Here is a 21,818-nt window from a genome sequence, read left to right as displayed (position 1 = left end):
CAGAGACTGACAGTGACAGCCTACCATGATCGTGGAAATTATTAACATGCATCTTAGAGTCTAATATGATTGGATGCTGCGTTTGGGGTGTGCGCCAGTTAGAATTATATCCCGGTCATTCATTGGCTCAGGCTCCTGTCACTCCGCGGAGACCCCGCCCCCTGGTCTAAAGGTAGTCTGAGTGGGGAGAAAGTAATGAAGATGGAAGGAGCTGATGTTGATGAATTATTGAGGAGATTTATGGAGTAGCGACGTGAGAGCCGTTTACTCGACCTGTCGGAACGATAGAGGACAGCGATACCGGGAAATTGACAGATAGCATGCCCGTAAGTAAACGCTAACTTCTCCAGGTTACTTGTCGGTGTCGCGCCTTAGCCGAGCTAAGCTAACTAAGCTAATCTGCAAGCAACCGGGGTGACAGCTCGAAGTCATTCAAGCGGGGACGAGTGTGCGACGGCGGGGGATTCATTTACAGTCCCGACACTGTTTAACAAATAACGTTACACTATAACTGTATTATATCATATGGCTGGGAAATGAATGTCTGCCACTGAGTGACCGGCTGTTTAAACGTGTTACCAGTTGTCATTGTGTAAAACTAGCTGGTTAGCAGGAGTGTGTCTGGTCTGGGTAAAAGTATAGTTTCTACTTACAGGATAACATGAAGCAGGGTTCGTACGGGTGCTGGGAATCCTTGTAAACACTTGTAAGCGCTTGAATTTTAAATAAAGTGCTTGAAATTCATGTTATATGGGGTGGCATACATGTTATAACGCAGAAAAAATAAGATATCCATATGTGAGAGACTGAAAACAACATGTATGCATGAAAAATGACTTGATTATAAGATAAGATCGGAATAGTATTATATTTCTGTCCTATTTATTAGTCGAGTCAGTTTTGCTTTCATTTGTAGTCCTTCTGTAGAAAGCTGTCTCAAAAAAACATCTTCTTGGTTGTTTATAGAACAACAACATCTAATTTCATATGATGAACAAGTGCAATAATACGTTTACTGAATACCAAGTATTGTGCTGTATACAAATATGTAGTTTGCCACGGCTGAAAAGTGCTGACAAATCATGGAAATGCACCTTGAAATGCCTAAAAAGTGCTTGAATTTGACTTGTGCAGGAACCCTGATGAAATTAAACAGCAGTCAAGATGGAAAGCTTTTCTCAATAAGTTAAGCAAACGAGCCTTTCGTTGCACCCATTTTGTCACTGTATCATCATATTTGCTATAGTAACAGACTTTGCACCTGACTTTATCCATTTTAGTAACGTGTGTGTGTGTGTGTGTGTGTGTGTGTGTGTGTGTGTGTGTGTGTGTGTGTGTGTGTGTGTGTGTGTGTGTGTGTGTGTGTGTGTGTGTGTGTGTGTGTGTGTGTGTGTGTGTCACCATAATGCGATGTAAGGGCTTTTCCTCATAGCTATCATGTGATGCATCTTTCCTCTGAACCACTCAGCCAGTTCAGGGGTTTCCTGTATTGGGGACTAGAGTGAAGCTTTGCCGCAGAGCCCCACAGCAGTCCTGCTATATGAGCAGAAGTGGCCCTTTACCACAAAACATGCTATCAGAAGTTGAACAAACATGTTTGCTTTACAATCTGTGTCCTTCATAAGGCCTGTGCTTCAGGTGGAATGCCAGATATTGTTTAACTAACTGTTTGTGGCTTCATTTATAGGTTGTCCTTGGCTTTCCATGCTTGTGTGTCTGTTTGCCTTTAGCATTAGACTTTGTTTGTTGTTTTTTTGGGTGGGTGATTGTGCGCTGTTAAAGTGGTGTCATTAGGATGTGAATGCATGCGAGTAAAAGTATGCACAGGCTCGTTAATGTGTGGCATTCGTTGCTGCCAGTATCCCAGGCCCCTTAATTCTTTTTGACAGTGAAGCCCGGCAGGTCACGGAGCAAGACAATCGCACAGGCTGTGTTGTCATCCAGCATCACGGCCAGAGACATTCATGCCTGTAGTCTCATGGAATATCCTGGCAATGAAAACCATTGCAATCCTTTTTGTTTATTTTTTTTTGGATTTTTATGAGTTTATTTTAGAGATGCACCGATCCGTTTTTTTCCAATCTGATACCGATACCTGGGCTGAGCGTATCGCTGATACCCGATACAGATCCGATAGTACTGTTAAATGAATGAACCGTAGATCTTGCCATGTGAGTGAAGGCATCAGGCTTAACCTAAACATTCTGCCTTGTGAAAAAAAAGGTAACAAATAACACAGATAGAAATGTACTTAATATTATTTATTAACGAATAACAAACTGAACATAAGCAGCAGAAAGAAACAAATAACACTTCCGTGTAAAGTGCACTGCAAACAGATATTTTAATATGTAATCTAAAACCTTAAACGCCGTTGCAAACAGAATTGAAGTGACTATATCGCTGTAGCTGTATTTCTGTGTAATTAATAAAAAAGAAATGACTGGATCAGAATGCTTGATCGGCCTCATTCATTCGATATCCGATCCAGCTAATTAGTCAATATCTGAGCCGATATCGGATCGGTGCATCTCTAATTTATTTGAAAACACAGCCGAAGGTTGATAGGAAATGGGGGAGAGAGGGAATGGGTACAGAAAAGCACAATGGGTGAAATACAAAGGTTTACTTTTCCCAGCAAAAGTATGTATTAATCGCTATAGATAGAAGTGGATGTGACATACTTTCAGCTCCATGAAAAATCGAGAAAATCAAGGTAATTATCTGAACTAAGATAAGATGATCCTTTTATTAGATCCCCCAGGGGGGAAATTTGAAATGTTACAGCAGCAAAGAAGATGGTGCAAAAACCAGGAGCATCGGTAAACTAGATCAAGAAAATAAACCAGCAAAAAAAATAAGAAGACAAACCGAACAGTCAAATTCATAGTATTACATATAGCACATAAGACACATTGATATTGCACAGTTTGGTAAACATATATTGATGTTGTGTGTATGCATGGGTTGTCAGTTTTGGTATGTGTGGTCTACGGGGAGCAGTGTTGATAAAGTCTGACCGCAGCAGGAAGGAAGAACCTGTGATATCTTTCCTTCACACACCTCGGGTGAAGCAGCATTTCACTGAAGGAGCTGCAGTGCACACTAGCCATCACCCCCTTTCTCCTATCACCTCCCCTGGATCGAGGGAGCATCCCAGGATAGAGCTAGCCTTCTTAACCAGTGCTATTTAAATGTGGAAACCCAGAGCTGAGTATTAATAGATTAGGCGATAGTAATTCAACTGAGACAAAAAAAATTGCAACGTTAAGAATGGAGATAAAAGAGAGCGTTAAAATTGAAACTTCAGTGATGTTAATCATTGGTCTCTTCAGGCTAACTTGCCACAGGAAGACAGGGAATTGAAAGGGGTGAGAGGAGGGACGAAGATGCACCACTGGCTTAGAGGCAATGGAGAAAAGAGCGTAGGCTGCTATAAGAGGATTCCTCCTCGCCAGATTTCTGGATCTGTCTCCTTCAGCAGCAAAAAAAAAAACACACACAAACCACACACTCTGTCATGTCTACGTAGCTACTGGCAGTCCTCTGTTCTATATATATATATATACTGTATATATGTGTGTGTGTGTGTGTGTGTGTGTGCGCGCGAAAGAGGAGAAAAGAAACACAAGCCGAAAAGCAGACCCTTCCTTTAAGCTATAAGCAACCTGCTATTGAAGAAGACTAGGAAGGAGAGCAAGGTGGGAGGTGATGATGCAACAGGGTTAACCTCAGGCCAACATACTCCAAATAAAGAATATAGCAACACACAGCATGAAAAAAGGATGTGATATAAACTGAAAAGAGATGTCAAAACAAAGTGCTACAGGCCTATCAGTGGACAAACGGTATACTTGGCACAGCTGGTTAACGGGAGATCAGATGGAGCTTTGAGCTCTGCTGTTTATGACTACGGTTATACAACACTGCCACCACCTTCACTTGGGACGCCCCAAAGCTTCTCAGTATAGTTCCTGGACAGCTTTCATTCAAGTAAAAGACAAGTTCGGAGTCACTGGCCCCGCTTTTCAACAGTTGACAACTGGCCTAGTTTGTAGATTTTGGGTGGAGTCATGTTGCTATAGTTCCTGGTTCTCACATTGGTTAGCGCAGTTAAACAGTGTATTAGTGGTTTGGGTGTGTCTGTAGTACAAGAGTTGAGAATAGAGGATTCTTCAGGTCCATGCTTATTTGATCTATATTACAACTCTTTACCTCCCTGTAGCTTTAATTTGTTGAGGGCTTGGTAATGTAGATGTCATCGCCATGAGCAGCCTAACCAGTCGTTTGTGTGGCGTGCACCCTGTACCACAGGAAAAAGCAGCTGGGGCAGCTCTGTCGCTCTCAAAACCACCCACTTTGTCTTTCTCTGCTTCCTTTCTTCTCTCCATTCAAGTCTTCAGTCTATTGGTCCTCTCACTTCCTGCAAAAAGAAGGTTCCAGTGTGTAATAGGAAATGAGGTAATCAGCTGGGTGGGGTGTGTATTTGTGTGGGTGTCCCCTTGATTCATTCGCACTCGGACTCGTCTCAGTTCTCTGCCAGCTTTCCCAGACAGGTAGGTTCTTGCTCTCAGGACTGAGAGACTGTGTTTTGATCATGCCGATTACCAGTGTTTTTTGTATTGATAGATGTAAAGTACTGTGCGTACGGTGGTGTGTTTGCCTCAGGTGTTTTGCTGTGTCAGGACACGCATGCACACTTGCAACAAGGATTAGGAATGTAAACTCAAAGGAGACCTGTTTGTGTTGGAAGAAGTCTTTGGAAGGAGGAGTCAAAAGTAAGCTCATTTAGACTGCCGCGCGCGTGTGCGCGCGTTTGTGCGTGTGTGTGGGTGTACATACAGAAGGAACGGGCTGTCAACTTTAGCTAGCTCACAGGAACAGGTTTTGTCAAACCAGATATTGAACAAACACACTGGCACATACACACTTGTGTAATGGATGACACATTCACACTCCCTGGCAAATAGTCGGCTCCATCAGAGATATGCATCGGTGGAGAAACTCTAAACTACCCTCTAACTATTAACACATTAGTTAGATCCATTTCTTGAGCCTACTTAGGTCATAGAGAGGTGTGTGTGTGTATGTGTTTGTGTGTGTCTTCCCTTATTTGTTTCTCAGAGCCTGGGAGGTTGCCTGGGGCAGCGCAGATTGAAACCTAATGAAGTCTTTTATTGACCCTACTGTCTCACTCCTTTTGAGTTACCCATCCCTTGGGTTGCCATACATTCCTTTAATCCCTCATCTCTATCAACACACCCTCTATTCATTTAGCCATTGATTTCTGCTCTATTCATCCTCCTGCGCTGCCTCTCTCTGTCCCTCTCCTGCAACTACTTGTTCATCAGTTCATTGGTTTGTTACTTGTGCTTGTCAAGCCTGCTCAGCCACTTATCCTAAACACTGGTTTATTCATGTGTTTTTGTGCTGGTCAGTCTGGCTGGGCTGCACCACCTGCTGCATCATTTGTAGTGTGCTCTCTCTGGTTTATATTAATTTCTGTCATGATCTGTGAGTCATATATATAACAAAATGTATATATATATATATATATATATATATATATATATATATACATATATATATATATTTAACATTTTGTATTTCTAAGTTAAGAAAGCTATGTTTAAGTCAAACCTGATGTTGCTGTACACATAAAAGAATAATCCCAGTCACTTCCACACAGTGAGGCATATTATTGGTACTGTACTCTGTACTCTCGACTGAAACCCAAATTGGGACTGAAAAAGTTGTGGCTGCTTCTAGGGCACAATATGGACTATCACAGGGCACATAGAGACAAACAGAGACAGACAACCAATTCACACTGACATTCACACTTGCGGGTAATTTAGAGTAAATATTATCGAAAAAGAATTTTCTAAATACACATTTGTATGCTGCTTTTGTGTCGTTGCAGTTGCTTCGTAGCTTGCTGCTGAGGTAAAAGGATAATATATCACATAGGTAGGTAGCTGTTAATGTAAGTCTTTGAATATTTGTTTCTGGCGTTGACACGCCAGCGTGCACAGAGTTAACCAGTTAAAAGTGTTGGAAGAGAACCCGTCCTCTAACGAGAGTGACTCATCCACACTCTAATCACAGCCTTTATTTTGTTATTCAGTGAGCCTGCCATGAAAACACACATGATGGCTTTAGATGTTGCTGTCCTCCTTGTTGTCTTCACTGGCATGAAAGAAAGGAACAACAGAGGACTAATTTCTCTAAATGTAGGCTATTCTGCCTTATAATCCTTCCCCATTTCATGAGTCACTGACTCCCCTCCCCCATCATTTCTGTCATTGGTACAGTCCATAAATAGACACCTGGCTGCCATGGAGGGACCAAGCAAGCACAATAATAACATAAAATACAGTGTTTGGAGTATTGAAGATGTTGAGGGAGAGAAATGATGCAGTGTGGGAGGATGAGACGAGGGACAGAGGGAGAAAAGCAGGGACAGGGAAAGGAAGCAATGAAAATCAACCATAAATCTATATATTTTTAATTCCCATTACACACAAGCATAACATGCATGCAAGTTTTATTTATATATATATATATATATATATATATATATATATATATATATATATATATATATATATATATATATAAACTTTAACTTTAATAAGTGAATTATATCAAAATAAGGTTGCTATATTTTCATCTTCAGCCACTGTTGAGGGAGAAAAGTGTTGCAAGTGGTAGAGTTTTAAAAGATGTAATTATGCCACATTCAGCTTACATTTGAGTACATTTCTGCATCACAAGTGTGCACATAGAAGGGCTTCTTCCTCCCTCTTTCTTTTTCTCAGACAGTTACCAGACATACCAAACATGGACTTTGTTTCTGCATTCAATGGCCAATTTAGCTTTGCGCTTGCACTTTCAGAGCACAGGCATGACAGTTTGCAGATGTGACATTATCCGCAGTAAAAACAGACTGCTAGTGAAAAAACGATAATACATCAGAGAGGCATAGAGACTATGTCCTCATCCTCAGCAGAAATTAATGTCTTATGGTGACAGTCACAGTGCAGAGTTGGTTAAGGTGACCAGAGTAAATGGAGAGACCAAGACTGCGAACTCATCACTCTCATCTTCAACCGCTTATCCGGGGTCGTGTAGCGGGGGCTGCAGCTTTAGCAAGGGGACCCGAAACGTCCCTTTCCCGGGCCACATTAACCAGGTCTAACTGGGGGATCCTGAGGCGTTCCCAGGCAAGTGTGGAGATATAATCTCTCCACCTTGTCCTGGGTCTTCCCTGAGACCTCCTTCGTGCCTGGGAAAACCAGATGCCCGAACCACCTCAACTGGCTCCTTTCAACGCAAAGAAGCAGAGGCTCTACTCCGAGTTCCTCATGGATGGCTGAACTTCTCACCCTATCTCTAAGGGAGACTCCAGCCATGCTCCTGAGAAAACCCATTTTGGCTGCTTGTATCCACGACCTTGTTCTTTCAGTCATGACCCAGCTTTCATGACCATAGGTGAGGGTAGGAACGAAGATTGACAGGTAGATCGAGAGCTTTGCCTTCCGTCTCAGCTCTCTTTTTCGTCACAACGATGCGGTAGAGCGACTGCAATACTGCTCCGATTCTCCGGCCAAACTCTCGTCCCCTCACTTGTGAGCAAGATCCAGAGATCTCTCTTTTTGTTTGATTGATTAGTTGTTTGATCTGAGTAAAGTCTAGAGAGCTGTTGATCAAAATTCTAATACGTATTACCTGTGTATGAATTGAACAGCCACCCAAACAAAAACTCTCCTGTGTAGTAGATATTTTGACATCTGGTTAAAACTCCCCATCTTATTTTTAATAATACATTTCTGTCTCTGTTGCTCTATCTTTCAATGTTTCCATTTACCAATTTCTCCGTTCTAATGTGACTGCAGGACGGCAGTGTTTGTCCGCAGATCCTTGGTTAAAACACACAGAGAACTAAAATGACACTGAGAGCCAAATGAACCCTAACAATAACAAAAAGAAGATAATAGCGAAGGCACTACATGCGTACAAGTTGAGTGCCTAGAAGAGGAAAGAGGGAAGTTAAGATGCAGACAGGAGAAGTGTTGTGATGTATAGCAAGGCATATCAAAAACCACAATCACATTTTATAGCGTTTTCTGTCTCTCTGTTTAAAGACATCAGAGCCTGTTCAACAAGCATCTAAATTCTGCTGTGCCACATTTTTTTCTCATCAGTGCTCGACAGTGAAGCCAGCCAGGCTCCCCCTGTGGGTGTTTTTTTTTTTTTTTTTTTTCATTTAAGGTTCCTGACTTGAGAATACGTACGGTACTTTCTGCAGAGGTGTGCGTCTGAATAGGGAATGAGAGGGAAACAGGAAAGTGAGAGAGGCGAAGAGACGTATGTTCCTTTGGAGTATCGAATTGATGCCTGGAGCGTGTACAGTCACTGTTTACCACCGTCACAGCATTGTTTGCTGTTTGGAATAGAATCTATGTTTTTTCCTGTTTTTTTATCAAGGGTCCAAAAAGTATTAGAAAGCTGGCAAACATGAAAAGAGCCTTATGCAAGCTGGGATTGTGTGCCAGTGTGTATGCGCTATATATTTGCTGTGTGTCAATAATTATGCATAGTGTGCGTGGTTAAACAGTATTTCTCTCTTTCATAGGTAGAGGTGACTCCACTGCAGATGAGGGAACATGTTGGCTATGGACCAAGGAGTGGTGGAGGAATGGCTGTCAGAATTTAAGGTACTGCTTGTGTGTGCGTGCGTGTGTGTTTGTGTAAAAAGCAATATTAATAATCACAGTATGCAGTACATTCTCTGCTGCTGCTTATCATTGGCAGCATTTCTTTCACACGCATAAACAAAACACACTCTGAAGTGCTTTGTTCCAGAAAATTGCATGCTCCTACTTTTAAATGAGCACCAAAGCCAAGGCTCGGTGAGGTGTGATAATAAAGGAGCAGAGGGGGGAACTTCATGTGTGAATGTATGAGAACTTACCTGTCATCCTCTCTCTGTGAAATCTGTCCGTCTCCGCAGGTTTTAAATGCTGTCCAAATGTTGTTCAAGTATCAATTGGAATGTATTTCTATGTTGCTTATACTTCAGTCTTATTGATATCCATTCTGTCGCATTCACCTGTGATCATAATATGGGACAAATTTTTTTTGCTTTATCAAACTTGAGCTGTTTGTCTGTGTGTGTGTGTTTCAGACCCTCCCTGACAGTGCTGTGTCCGTTTATGCCGCCTCACTAAAAGACAAAGGTGCCCTGGTCCCCGCACTCTACAAGGTCGTCCGAGAGAACTACAGCGATGTATGGACACACTATTATTTTTTATTTATGCAAATATCCATTGTAAATATCCAAACCACACAACCTTTGACTATTTTGTCGTGTTTCCAGTGCCACCATTTACCTGTAATTATTATATTATTTTCTGTTCTTATGTCCATGTTAGCTTTATGGATTTGCCTGCATGTCCAACACACCGTATTTCCAATGTCCTGACATTACTCTTGATCCATGAATGCAAAATGTAAACAGTTACAGTGGCAGCTGCTGTCTGGTTATATCTTTAGACTGATGTCAGTATGCAATCATGTGCCATGTTTTGGGCTTTGCATCCTCCACAGTTGCTGGAGCCGGTGTGTCACCAGTTGTTTGAGTTTTACCGAAGCGGTGAGCCGCAGCTGCAGCGTTTCACGCTACAGTTCCTGCCAGAGCTCCTGTGGAGCCTCCTGTCCGTCAGCGCAGCCAGAGACCCTCACACGTCCGGCTGCATCGAGGCCCTGCTGCTGGGCATTTACAACCTGGTAGGGGGAAGTGTGTGTGTGTGTGTGTGTGCGCGCGTTAGTTTTTCACCACAGTCTTATATCACATCTTATATGTTTATATATTTACAAATAGGAGCGCTGATCTTGTTAATAACAATAAAAAGTGCAAGGCAAGGAAAAACACTAGGAAAAGATCCTTCATCCTCCTGAGTTAGTGGGTTGAATCATGCGGTTTCAGAAGCAGGGGACTTAACCGCTCAGCTATTTCTGGACCTGCATTATGTGTTGTGAAAGATTACTTTATTTTTCACTTTCTGCCTCGTTAGACAGCTATGCATGAAGAGCGGCAGGAAATATGCGTTAGAAATAGAGGAATTGAAACACTGTGACTTTGCCAATAAATAATATGGATGGGGATGGGTTGCGTCTTTCAAAGCTTCACACAGAGAAATGCCAGCACTAGTAATAATTGAAGTGTGTTGAGTCCTTTTTTTCTTCCATTTTGGCTCTCTCTATCTATCAGCAAAGTGCACTGTCCCCTAACTTCCTCTCTGAATAGCAGAATAGGTCAGCTGTCACTCAACACACTGGCTGGTTCCCAGTAATCTATTTGACATTAACATGCACAGAGGGGACACCAAAACCCTGGGGTTTGTGTGAGTGTGTTCACACAATATACACATTAATAAGGAAACACACATTGTTGTGGAATAAAGCCCCTGAGGTCCACACACAAACACCCACACACACAACAAATGAGTGTACTTGAAGAGATAAGCACACACTTTGTTGAGGTTTAGGGCACACACAGAGAGAAAAAAAACGCTTCTGTTTTTCTCGCCCACAAGAACATTTTCTCATTGTCTTCCTCTCTTTCTCTTTCACAGGAAATAGTTGATAAAGATGGACAAAGTAAAGTATTATCTTTTACTGTCCCTTCCCTCTCCAAACCCTCAGTGTACCATGAGGTCAGAAACAACCCTTCAAATCCACAGAAATCGATGAATTTGCTTTTTCAGAAATGATCAGTTTAAAGCTGTCCTCTTCATCTCTTCACCTCCAGCCTTCAGCCATCGGCTCCATTGCCCTTACAGAAGGGGCTCTTGCCAATCACGGGCTGAGCAGGGTGGTGTACAGCGGGCCGCACCTCCAGAGAGAGACCTTTACCGCACAGAACAGGTAAGGGGCTTGATGGCCGGGTGGTGTTGTGTCAATGTGGAGGTTGTGCATATTTTAAAATGGGCTTTCCCGTTAGCTGGCTGCCAGTCTGTCTACTTAGAATTGTCAGCAAACACCAAACAAAAACCAAAATAGAAACACACAAAGGGGAGGGATGAACAATCTGGCAAAGAAGCACTGGGCAGTTGACTAGTTAAATCATGAACTTGTAGGTTTTTTTTGTTGCTGTTGAAGTGAGCAACATCCTACCAAGAAAGGAATTTCTTCTAAAATGCTCTTTAAATAACTTGCATGACTAAGGAAATTTTGGCAAAAATGTGAATGTTGATTATACATACTTATGTACATTTCCAAACTGAGAAGAGATTTAATTCTTGGAGGATTTTGGTTGATGTTTACCAAGAGAGAAGCTGTGAGTGTATGAAGAGGGGACCCCTATTAACTGCATACCCTTCTTACTGACAGCTCTAAACACTATGGCACACTACAATTTGTGACACTTACAATTTGTGAGACTTATAATTGCACATTTGCAAAATTGTACCACCGACCGGCATGTTTTAATATTGGACATATACACTATGTACTCCTGATAGTAGGACAAGCCACAAGAAACCTGTAATTAGGCCTAGTCATGCACAAAAAAGGATATACCATGAAACTGCCAGAATCCTAAAAGAGTTGTACTAAACATTGGAACAATAAAATAGCTGAAAACAAATATGTGCTTGTAAAGATATAGTGGAGTAAGGACGTCATGATGATGATCTATGTTGTAGTTTTGAGGGCCGCTCAAGCTACAACGTGCATGTTAGTGCATGTGGTGTTTCGAGTACAGCTCCTTTTTTTTTTTTTATAATGATATGATATAATATAAATGTTTGGTCATACTGCCCAGCACTAACTTACAAGTGAAAGCTATTCTGACAGTCTCATTAAAGATGGTAGTTTCTGTGGCTCCTGTCCTCAGACGTATGTAGTGAGAGAGTTTAGCTGCTGCCAGAGCCAATTATTTTATTCACAAGCTTCAGCGATGACCCATGGCTGTTGTCTTTGCTTTGTTGCATTCAAAGATGTTATGTCGCTGCTAGGGTTTCTCAAATTCATATAATGAGGCCCCACTGCCGCCGACTCTGAAGGTCAAGGTGGTCTCCGTTAAACATCCTCTTTCTCTAGTCCTGTTTTCTTATCCTGTTTCAGACATGACTGGATAGATCATTTCAAATAGAGAAGTCTTTTTAGATGACAAAACAATTCTGGCTGTTTTTTTAAGATCATACAGAGATATCTTAATCTCTTCAACATAGAAGTATTTGTTGGAAATTGTTGGCCTGGGTATCTTAAAAGTGCATGCTGTGTTTTTTTAATTGGGAACATTTTGACATCTGATAAATTGCCTCAGAGCGAAATCTGGAGATGTAGACTTACAAGCATTTCACATCCAAATCTCTGTTGCACTGTGGGTAACGGTGATGCCAGGTTTTGACCAGGAAGAGGAATGCATGGAATAAGAAAAGACGATATCTCTGCTAGGAGTGGAGTGCTGCTTTTGTAATCTTTCAGTCTGTTTGTGGTATTTCTATAAAAGTAAAGTATAGTATGTAAAAGTAAAGTATGTAAAGAAAAGTATGGGTGGAAGCAAACCTGTGTGTGTGAATTTCTCATCTGATATGTTTGAAATGTTGTTTTATATGTCATGTTGTAACGTAGACAAGCTATTTTAAGGGTATGTTTGTGTTGTTGAGGTTTGACGTGCTGACCTTCCTGCTGCTGTGCTACAACGCTGCTCTCAGCTACATGACCTCCACCTCCCTCCAGTCCCTCTGCCAGCTCAGCTCCAGGTAAAACGCACACACGCACGCACGCACACACACACACACAAGCATGCACGCACGCACGCACGCATACTTTGTCATACGGACTTGAGAACACTATAAATACACGCACAAACAATTTCCTATTATGTGATGACCTTTGTGTCACTTTGATTGTGAATGTTTTTGACGAGGCTACACACCCACTGGCGCTATTTTGCAAGCTCTTGCTTATCTGATCCTCTTATAGACTTTGCTGCCGGAGAGAGCCAAGATATCGCTATTTGGCATGGAGCTGCAATGTACACACATCTGAGCTCAGTGATTTTGGTAATCTGCCAACTGTAGCTGAGCATTGCTCTAATAAGCACAGAGCTAAAGAGAAGTCATCAGCTTTGATTTCCCCTTGACAGTTTGTTGTGTGTCAGCTGTGTACAGTTTATAGCAGCTATATAGTTTCAAACATGCAGATGTTACATCCGTTTTAGCTGAATCCTTTTTGCTGCAGCTTGTATGAAAATAATAAACTATCTACATTTTATGCTCAAAAAATATATAAATATTCAGAACTTTTCCATATCTTGTAGGGAAATGTAGTACTCCAATAATAAATCATTATGTTGCATGCACTGTGTATGTGTGAATGCATGTTTGAATCCAGCAATTATTGGCTCATGTTGAGTCTGTTATCGGCTCACCTCAAGGAAGTACATTGCTTTAATGGAGCTGCAGCCAAGTGGCTCAGTGGATTGGCTTCCCTGATTTAAGCTTCCCTGTTTCACTGATACAAGCTCCCCTATTGTTTTTTTTTGTTATCCTCCAGGGTATGTATATGCGGTTACCCACGGCAGCAGATTCGACGCTACAAAGGCATTAGCACACGGCTGACCGTCACGTCAGAGTTCCTGGTTCAGCTCATCACAGGGATTCACTACGCCTTGTGAGTGTAAATACGTGCCAGGACAAACAGCTGGACCAACACAGCACAGACCGGCTGATCAGCTTCGTCTTTTCCGGTCTTGCATTTCTCAGTGTTTTCTTAAAATAGTCTCTGAGTCTTTATCTCTGACAGCATTTGATTTATTCAGATTATGTTCAAACGTCCCTGTTTTAAAGAGGATGGACTGCGACAATTACTGAGCATGCTCACTTTGCATCAACTTGAAAACCTTAATGCAATATAACGTAAGCATTTGGCATCAAAAAGGACCAACTGTCGTCTGCTATGTACTGTATTACTGTCATATTTCTGATCTGATAATCAAGCTGTTAAAGGTGCCCTGTGGAGTTCTTGTAAACAAGTTGTTTACATTCAGCTTTACTCAACAAAACGCAATGTGTGCACCCAGGAGATCTAACAACAGACGTCTTTTAAGTATTTTAACGACTATTGTTTATATCCATGTTTACAAGCTTTCGGTCTTCTTCCTTTTATTTGCCGGTGCGTTGCTGCATATCTTGTTGCCACCACCTGTTGATCAGTGGAATAGTGTGACACCATTGGTAGGACCGTGTATCACTTGTGGGCGTGCAAACGCATCCTTTTGAATGAGATCAACAAAACGGGAACCCTCTCAGAAAAAACACGATCCATTGTGCTTCTAGAGGTCTAAAACTCCACAGGGAACCTTCATTCTGTGTCTTAGACCTCATGATGTGTTTATTTACATGTTTATGTGTTTGTGTCTGTGTATAGGTGTAATGGGGAAGTTGAACTGGGATCCAAAGCACTGGATGACGTTCTGTATCGGGCCCAGTTAGAGTTGTTCCCTGAAGCTTTGTTGGTGGGTGCAATCATGTTTTTCTTCTTCTTCTACTAGCACATGTCCATCCTCTCTCTCTCTCTCTCTGTGTGCGCGTGTGTGCGTGCGTGCGTGCGTGTGTGCGTGCGTGCGTGCGTGCGTGCGTGCGTGCGTGCGTTCGTGTGTGCGTGCGTTCGTGTGTGCGTGCGTGTGTGTGTGTGTGTGTGTGTGTGTGTGTGTGTGTGTGTGTGTGTGTGTGTGTGTGTGTTGCACAGCACACTATGGTGTATTGTGTTGTCCTATGTGTGTGTCAGAGACTGCAAGCTGAACGTAATCCCACTAGATTATTTACATGCTTTCCTCTGCACAGTTAAGCTATAATCCTTGAGGCCCAGGGAGTAGAGGCTTGAACCTAAGATCACAGTATTACTACACAAGTGAAGGTGTGCGTCCTCAACAATCAAAACACACGACCTTTGGATTCACATTGATAAGAATGGTGTTGGGGGGATTAAAAAGATGTTTTTTAAATGAAGAAACAGCTTTGTGGACACATGCCATGAATACACACACCGACTAGTGTGGAAAAATATCAGTGTTTTGTCCAGTGTGTTTATTTGACTGTGTACTTGTTGCAGTGGCACGCACCAGGTGCTTGCTGTTTTAGCTTAGCGTGGTGACGGGCCCCTCATGAGACCAGTCTTTTGCAGCCTCACAGATGCATTTTATTGTAGTTATGATGCCCTCTACCTCATGTTATGTACTCAACTGTTACATAATCATTAATGCAAGTGCGACTTGAGTGAGAGCAGAGGTTCTTATAGAAAGACTTGTGAAATAGTGTTATATAGAGCAAAATACAAAGCCTCTTTGTTTTTCTTATATCCCTAGTCTGTAAGCTTTTAGATTTATCCCTAAATCTGTTAGAAATTGGATCATTGATCAGATGTAAATAATATGGTCACATGATCTGAATTTAAGCCTTATTTAAGAACAAACTGTGTCATGGTGATGTCAGAAATGCTGCTCTCACAGGCATTGTGTACTGGGCCAGCACCTTTTCGACTTGATATCTGCCTGTGTATGTCCTTCTTTGGGTGATGGGACAGACGCATGTTTTTTCTGTACTTGTAGTTGTACTTGCTTTACAGTCCAAATATGTTTTCATTGATGCCCAACAAGCATAAATATATATTTAAAAATAATAATAATATTGTGGTATACTGTAAATAGTTAGAATTGAAATACAGAATTGTGTTGTAGTAATGAATGCAGCATCTTTAAAATATTGACCAACAACATCTTTAAAAAAAATAAATCTGTAATGACAAAAATACGCAACATAAGTAATAGCAACTGGATCTTGGACATGATGATGATACATAGTGATTTTAGGTGTAAATTTAATTTGCTTTTATAACATTAAGACACATCAGTGTCAGTTATATAGGGGAATCTAATCAGTTTGTTTGCAGAGACTGTATTTTAAAAATGAACCACATTCAAACTGCATAGCATCACACTGTAAATTTGAAATACCAGTTAGTGATAGATAGATAGATAGATGCCACTAGGTAACATTGAATAAAACATGTCAGGCCAATTGCACGCCTGTCAATGTCTCACTGGCCGAGGGACACTGAATCAGTAATGTTAGTGGGTGTGCACCTCTCCTCACCCTCAGGTGGGTAATGCCATCAAGTCATCGCTGCACGGCGCTGCACTGAAGAGCAACAACAAGGAGGGCGCACGGAGTATACAGGTGGAGATAACACCCACCTCCTCCAGGATCTCCCGAAATGCTGTCACCTCCCTCTCTATCAGGGGACACCGCTGGAAAAGACACGGTAAGATTCATAGGGCGGGGGGGGGGGGGGGGGGGGGGGGGGTCTTGACACCGGAGTTCAAGTCGTGAAACATAAAAACGAGTTTTTCTGTAAACGTTTTGCAATCACATTTTCACGGGTCAATAAGACCCAGAAATGTTTCACTGAAGAACAAATCCACACCAAAGGAGAGAGCAAGAGGTACAGATCTTTTCATTGTTCACTCACCCTACCATTTCATGTCCAACTGTCACAGTGTACATAAGTGTTGTTCATTGTTCATCATCGGTTCCTAACGTCATAGAGCACTCTTGCTCAGCTTGCTAGCTACTTCGGTCTCCTTTTTTCCTCATTGAAAACCATGACTTCCTGTCCAATCTGTATTTTCCATGTGAACCGAATTTGACAAGAAACGAGAGCAGCAGCAGGTTGTGTTTTTATAGTATAATACAGATGAGTTGCAGTGTGAACACTGTAGCATTGAATATGTTGTGTTTTGTGTAGTTTCAGCTCTGTGCCAAAGAAAATTAGATGGCCATAGAACAAATGAGACTTTGTGGTTTAGAATTAAGAGAGAGCTGCTGTCTTTTCCTAGAGTACCGATAAGGCAGGTAAATTACAGCCTTCAGCTAGTTTAATGACTAGTTTTCATCTATAGCCTAACGCCTCTTTTTCATGTCATGGATCCTGCTCATTGGTGCCCGTTTTAGAGCTGCTTGTTTATGTGCAAAGCTTTTATTATGAGCAGATGATTGAGACTATTAAACATTAATTAATATGTAGGGGTGACTCAGAATGAAATGTTTCCACTCAAATACTGTGTTCATATTCATCTCCATTTTGCATGTACTTTGACCATGTGTTATGATCTGATCACTATGATTTTTGTCTTTTTATTTTTGTGCCATTACATTTATTACATCTCTGTGTCTTGTGTTACTGTGGTCATGTGTACCTGTGCACATGGCGGCCTTTTTGTTTTTCATGTATGTGTGCATGATATGTGTCTTTCTGTCCATCTGTGTTTGTTGTATTGTTACGTATTGTCCTGCTGCCCCCCACCAGAGTCCCAGGAGGTGAGTGTAGACAGTGAGGCTGCAGTGGGGGGTGCTGCCATCCCCGAAATCAGTGTGACAGGTGTGAGCGGCGAACGAATGCCCAACGGAGACTCCATGCGGCTGCGCCCTGATGGCCGCGCCCAGCCTGACTGCGACCCGCTGGGCGCCTCTTCCGAGGTCAGCCTGGATCCCCGAGGTCATGACTCCGGCACGCGGGGTCAGGAGGTCAGGAGGCAGAAGTCTGTGAGGCGAATGGTGGAGAATGAGGGTTCTGGGTCAGCCTCCACAGGGAGGAGCCAGTACTAAGGTCCAGCCCCTCCTTCCCCTGCCCCACTCCTGGGGTAACCTAGGTAACCGTGTGTGGGGGCGTGGTCTGAAAAGCTGCATGATGACTTCCCCTTTTACCTTTTGCGCTGGGCTCCACCGTCCCTCTCTTCGCCTAATTGCACTATTCCTCTCATCTGTCTATCCAACGTCACTCATTCATTTACCCTTTGCTTTTGAGGTTAAAGCTTCCTCATGAAGATCTCCCACTGAGAATCCTTAAATCAAATAAATTATTTAAGATCTAACTAAATAACACATCAATAACCTAATAAAAACACTTCATAACGACGAAATGTGCTCGGGCCGAATCACACAATCAAGATGATGCAACGTTTTTCTGCTGAGCAGATTGAAGTGGGTCCTATTGATGCAGAACATCCGTTAAAAAGGGAACATAAACAAAAGCTATAAATGTATTTTATGGACATTCGTCAGTGCATATGGCGCGTATACGGTAAATATAAAACCGCAAATTCCTATGCTTGTTTTTCATCTTGTTTAGTACAAGTCACTCTGAAGCCTGAGGTCAGGTCACAGATAACGAAAAGGCCTGATCACCTTGACTTATAAAGACCAGTACCAACAGATCGTGCTCTTACGAGGTTGTTAAGGGGTCTAACTCCTCCTGGAGAGATCAGTAAACCTGGCGGTCTCTTACAGCACACCTTGGTACGCCTTGACACATTACTCCTGGGTTGCACCTGGACACAGATTACTTCCTTCTGACCAGTAGCTATAGAAAGAGCTGAGGAAAGATATGCAGGTCAAAAGTGATTTTGAAGCAAATCTCCTCAAAATGGTCAATCTGGACTTGAGTGTGATGACTGTTTTGAACAGGTTTAATCTGACCATGAGAGATTTTAGCAGGACCTGCCTATCTGTCCAACAACCAGCTGTTTACAGGTGTTTTGTTACAGTGATAGCATCAGATCAAATGTGTGTATTTGTGCACAAGCGTGTGGTTAGCCACTCACAGATCAGAACAGATGTTTTTGTTGTGTGTGTCTTTAGAGATTGCAAAGACACACACACACTTATTTGTGCCGTTTGTTTGCCTTCCTCTACTCTCCCTGTGTGGTCTTTCCTAGGCTTTTGCTCTTAAACTCTGTCCTCTCCTGCCTTTGGGACAAAACACGCACTCCTCTACCAATAAACCACTCACTGTCTCACAGCGCTGCTGGTTAAACTAACCTGTGTGCTGGGCTGGAATACTGAACTTTCATTGTGTCATGTCAGGTGATGAGATGTCCTTGTTAGCTGAGGTTACAGTGTGAAGGCGCCACCTGCTGGACAGTGATAGCGCTCCTCTGTCATACAGTCCTACATATTTTGCTGCACATGCAAAACATTCAATACATTATGTATTGTTTTTTAAACCATGTTAGTCTTAATAATATGATTGGATCGGATGGGCTGGATGACAGATGAGGAGGTTATGTTCTTCTCTGCATGCTCATTTTTTTTTCACTGCTTGTTTTGTCTCCCTCTTGTCTGTCTGTCTCACAGACGCAGTGGATCTGGGTTCCCCGGACGAGCTGATGGATATTTCAGAGGTGGATGAAGGGGTTTGGCCAGGTGGGGTTGGCCCTGACATGACACCACCCACCATCACTATTAGCAACAGTGTTACCACGTTGAACCTTGGGGCCAAGGCCATAAAGAAGTGTCGGCTGGGCGGGCGCTCAAGCAAGGACAAGGAGGCAGGCCCTCTAACAACGGGCCGAGCCGCCAGCGAGAACGCGGAGCTGTCTGTCAAGCGACTTACGCTCACTTCCAGCCAGTCAGTGCCCAAGGCAGGAGCCCTCACCAGCTTGACCCGCACTGCCAGTGCCGTCTTCTCCCGCTCCTTCGAGCAGGTGACCAGCGGCGTCGCCCCTCCCTCCAGCAATCACACCACTTCTGAAGTTGGCCGCTACTCATGCAGCCTGCAGGAGGACGGGCTGGGGTACTTGAGTCCGGCGCCAAACCACACACAGCGGTCTCCCAGCATCAGCGTGCACCTTGGCTCTGACCTCTGAACTCTGTGTGACTCCTGACTACCTGAACACTCGCCTCTGATCCTGTGACCCTGTACCTGTGACCTGGAACTCCAAGCCATGCCAACCGCAACGGACCACAAATGCATGGACAAACACTCCCGCTGGTCCGCTCATCATACTGTTTTAACGTCTTTGATTCTCTGTGCTGTAAAGCAGCCTGTTGCCCTGCTCCTCTCCCCCAGCAAAGTCTCCTCTGGGCCTGATGGAGGCGGGATGTCAGGGATGACTCTTCCAGCTTCACTGATTTTTAGAAGTGCACCGTTGCCGTGAAGTTGTACCAGGACAGATCGGCACTCCGTGGCAGAGCAGCCCGTCGTAAATGGATGCACTTAAACTTATTACTATAAAAAAACTGTATGGAAAATATTTGGAAAGTATTTTAATTGGCATTCGTTGCCCTGCATGGCTTTTCCATACATCCATCCTGACCTTGTCCAGGTTTGTCAGAGGGCAGATGTTGAGAATGTGTGAGCATGCTTGAGTGTGTGTACTGTATGTGTGTATGTACAATTGTTTTTAGAATAAAGGCTGCTGGTTGATAAAATGAACAAAGTATGATTCTCAGAGTTGAAACAAATGTTTCTACTTTTAAAAATAATAATAATAATAATAGATTCCTTCCCATAGCAATACAAATCTCTCCTGTTCCGTGTTTTCCATCTTTTGGGACAATTGCGCTCACACTTCTTTTTTAAAAGAAAATCTACATTCTTCCCTAAAACGTCAGATACATGACCACTAATTAATCAACCATTGTGATAAGAATCGGGTATTTATGTTTACAATCGCGCAGTATTGTCATCATGATAGAGAAGCAATATTCGTGTCCTTCCCACTAGCACCTTTCTGAATTTGCTGTTTATTTGATGGCAAAAATAAAACTCCAACTTCTGAGAACTGAAGAAGACAACTTTGATTTTGAGGACGATGGGTGTGTATGATTTGTTAAGTATTGAATTTTGCACTTGAAAGAGCAAATGAGTTGTGTTTTCAACTTTGGTATTTTCTTATGATGAACAAGAGAGGTTTGACTCTCAACTGCGTATTTTCCTGTGAGAGAGATGTGCTTTGTTGCTCTGTAAGGATTTCTACCACACAGACATGAAGTCCACCCACTTGCACAGAGGTAAAAGAATCCGATACTCCTGACTAAAAATGTTACAGCTCAAAAAAAAAACGAGCGCAACCTGTAACAACCTATTCCTGTGTGGAAGGTGTGCGTGGGCAACAATGCGTCTTTCTTCTTTTCTCATCCTCCCACAACTCCAGCTGTTTGTAGTACTTCGGTGATGTGTTTCCTGTGTCCCTCCCTGTTGTTCACATCATCATCATCATCATCATCATCACCACTACCACGTCGCAAGACATGGTGATATTATCTTGTACCAAAAAAAAGAACCCACACATCTGCTACATTTGATGTCATAAATCAAGCTGCCCCACCCTAAAGCTAAAGTGTGTTCTGTTGTCTGTGTACTAGAGCTGTCAAGTGTCCATAGCTTGGTGGGACAATAACAATCATCGTGTTTCTGTATGTGGGTTTACAGAATATGAATGGGTAGGCTCTTGTTGTACATCATACTGTACTAAAGTTGGTTTTTATTGGCCTTTCTATGTCTGAAGATAACTCACTGCTTCAACTTCTGGGAATAAAGTGTTTCTATATTTCACTTATGTGCTCAGTTATATGTTTTTGTCTCTGCTTGAAAACATCACCAAGCTATGTATGACTCATTAATAACAAAATCTGTAAATACATATACATATTTTGCCAAATACTTCATTTTTCAATTGAAGCTTTAAGTTTTATATCATAGTTATTTAAAGTCGTTGAGTGAGGGTCCCTTTGAGATATTCCAAAAGGATTCCCTAAGCATGCTTTAGTACAGAGATCTTCAACAGGGGGCCCGTCAAATTGTTGTTTTTTTAAATATGCATTAACATGAATGCAATAAAAAAATAAATACATTTACACAACCTTGATGATAGGCTTACTGACTTATAGACAAGGTACATTAAGGTAACCATGCACAGATACAAGTGAGCTGAAGGACTTAATGTGCCTTCCAAATGTGTGTTT

General features: G+C 42.3%; 1 protein-coding gene across 2 annotated transcripts; it reads left to right on the top strand.

Annotated features, from left to right (window-relative positions):
* Positions 1-187: 187 nt before the first annotated feature.
* On the top strand, positions 188-21,401 carry hycc1 (hyccin PI4KA lipid kinase complex subunit 1). 2 transcript variants are annotated; one of them, XM_083926319.1, is made up of 12 exons: positions 188-326; positions 8,639-8,720; positions 9,191-9,292; positions 9,613-9,792; positions 10,641-10,721; positions 10,817-10,932; positions 12,678-12,773; positions 13,570-13,686; positions 14,443-14,530; positions 16,173-16,335; positions 17,380-17,722; positions 19,206-19,344. In XM_083926319.1, exons 2-11 carry the CDS (start codon positions 8,670-8,672, stop codon positions 17,676-17,678), a joined length of 1,293 nt encoding a protein of 430 aa, XP_083782445.1. In that variant the 5' UTR covers positions 188-326; positions 8,639-8,669; the 3' UTR covers positions 17,679-17,722; positions 19,206-19,344. The 2 variants fall into 2 exon arrangements, with proteins under 2 accessions (XP_083782445.1, XP_083782444.1); XM_083926318.1 differs by lacking the exon at positions 17,380-17,722 and having other exon boundaries at positions 19,206-21,401.
* The last annotated feature ends 417 nt before the right edge of the window (positions 21,402-21,818 follow it).

Source organism: Echiichthys vipera, assembly GCF_963691815.1.
Source record: "Echiichthys vipera genome assembly, chromosome: 13".
NCBI classification, from domain to species: domain Eukaryota; kingdom Metazoa; phylum Chordata; class Actinopteri; order Perciformes; family Trachinidae; genus Echiichthys; species Echiichthys vipera.
The sequence above is the reverse complement of the archived record's forward strand: the minus strand, read 5'-3'. Positions and strand labels throughout refer to the sequence as shown.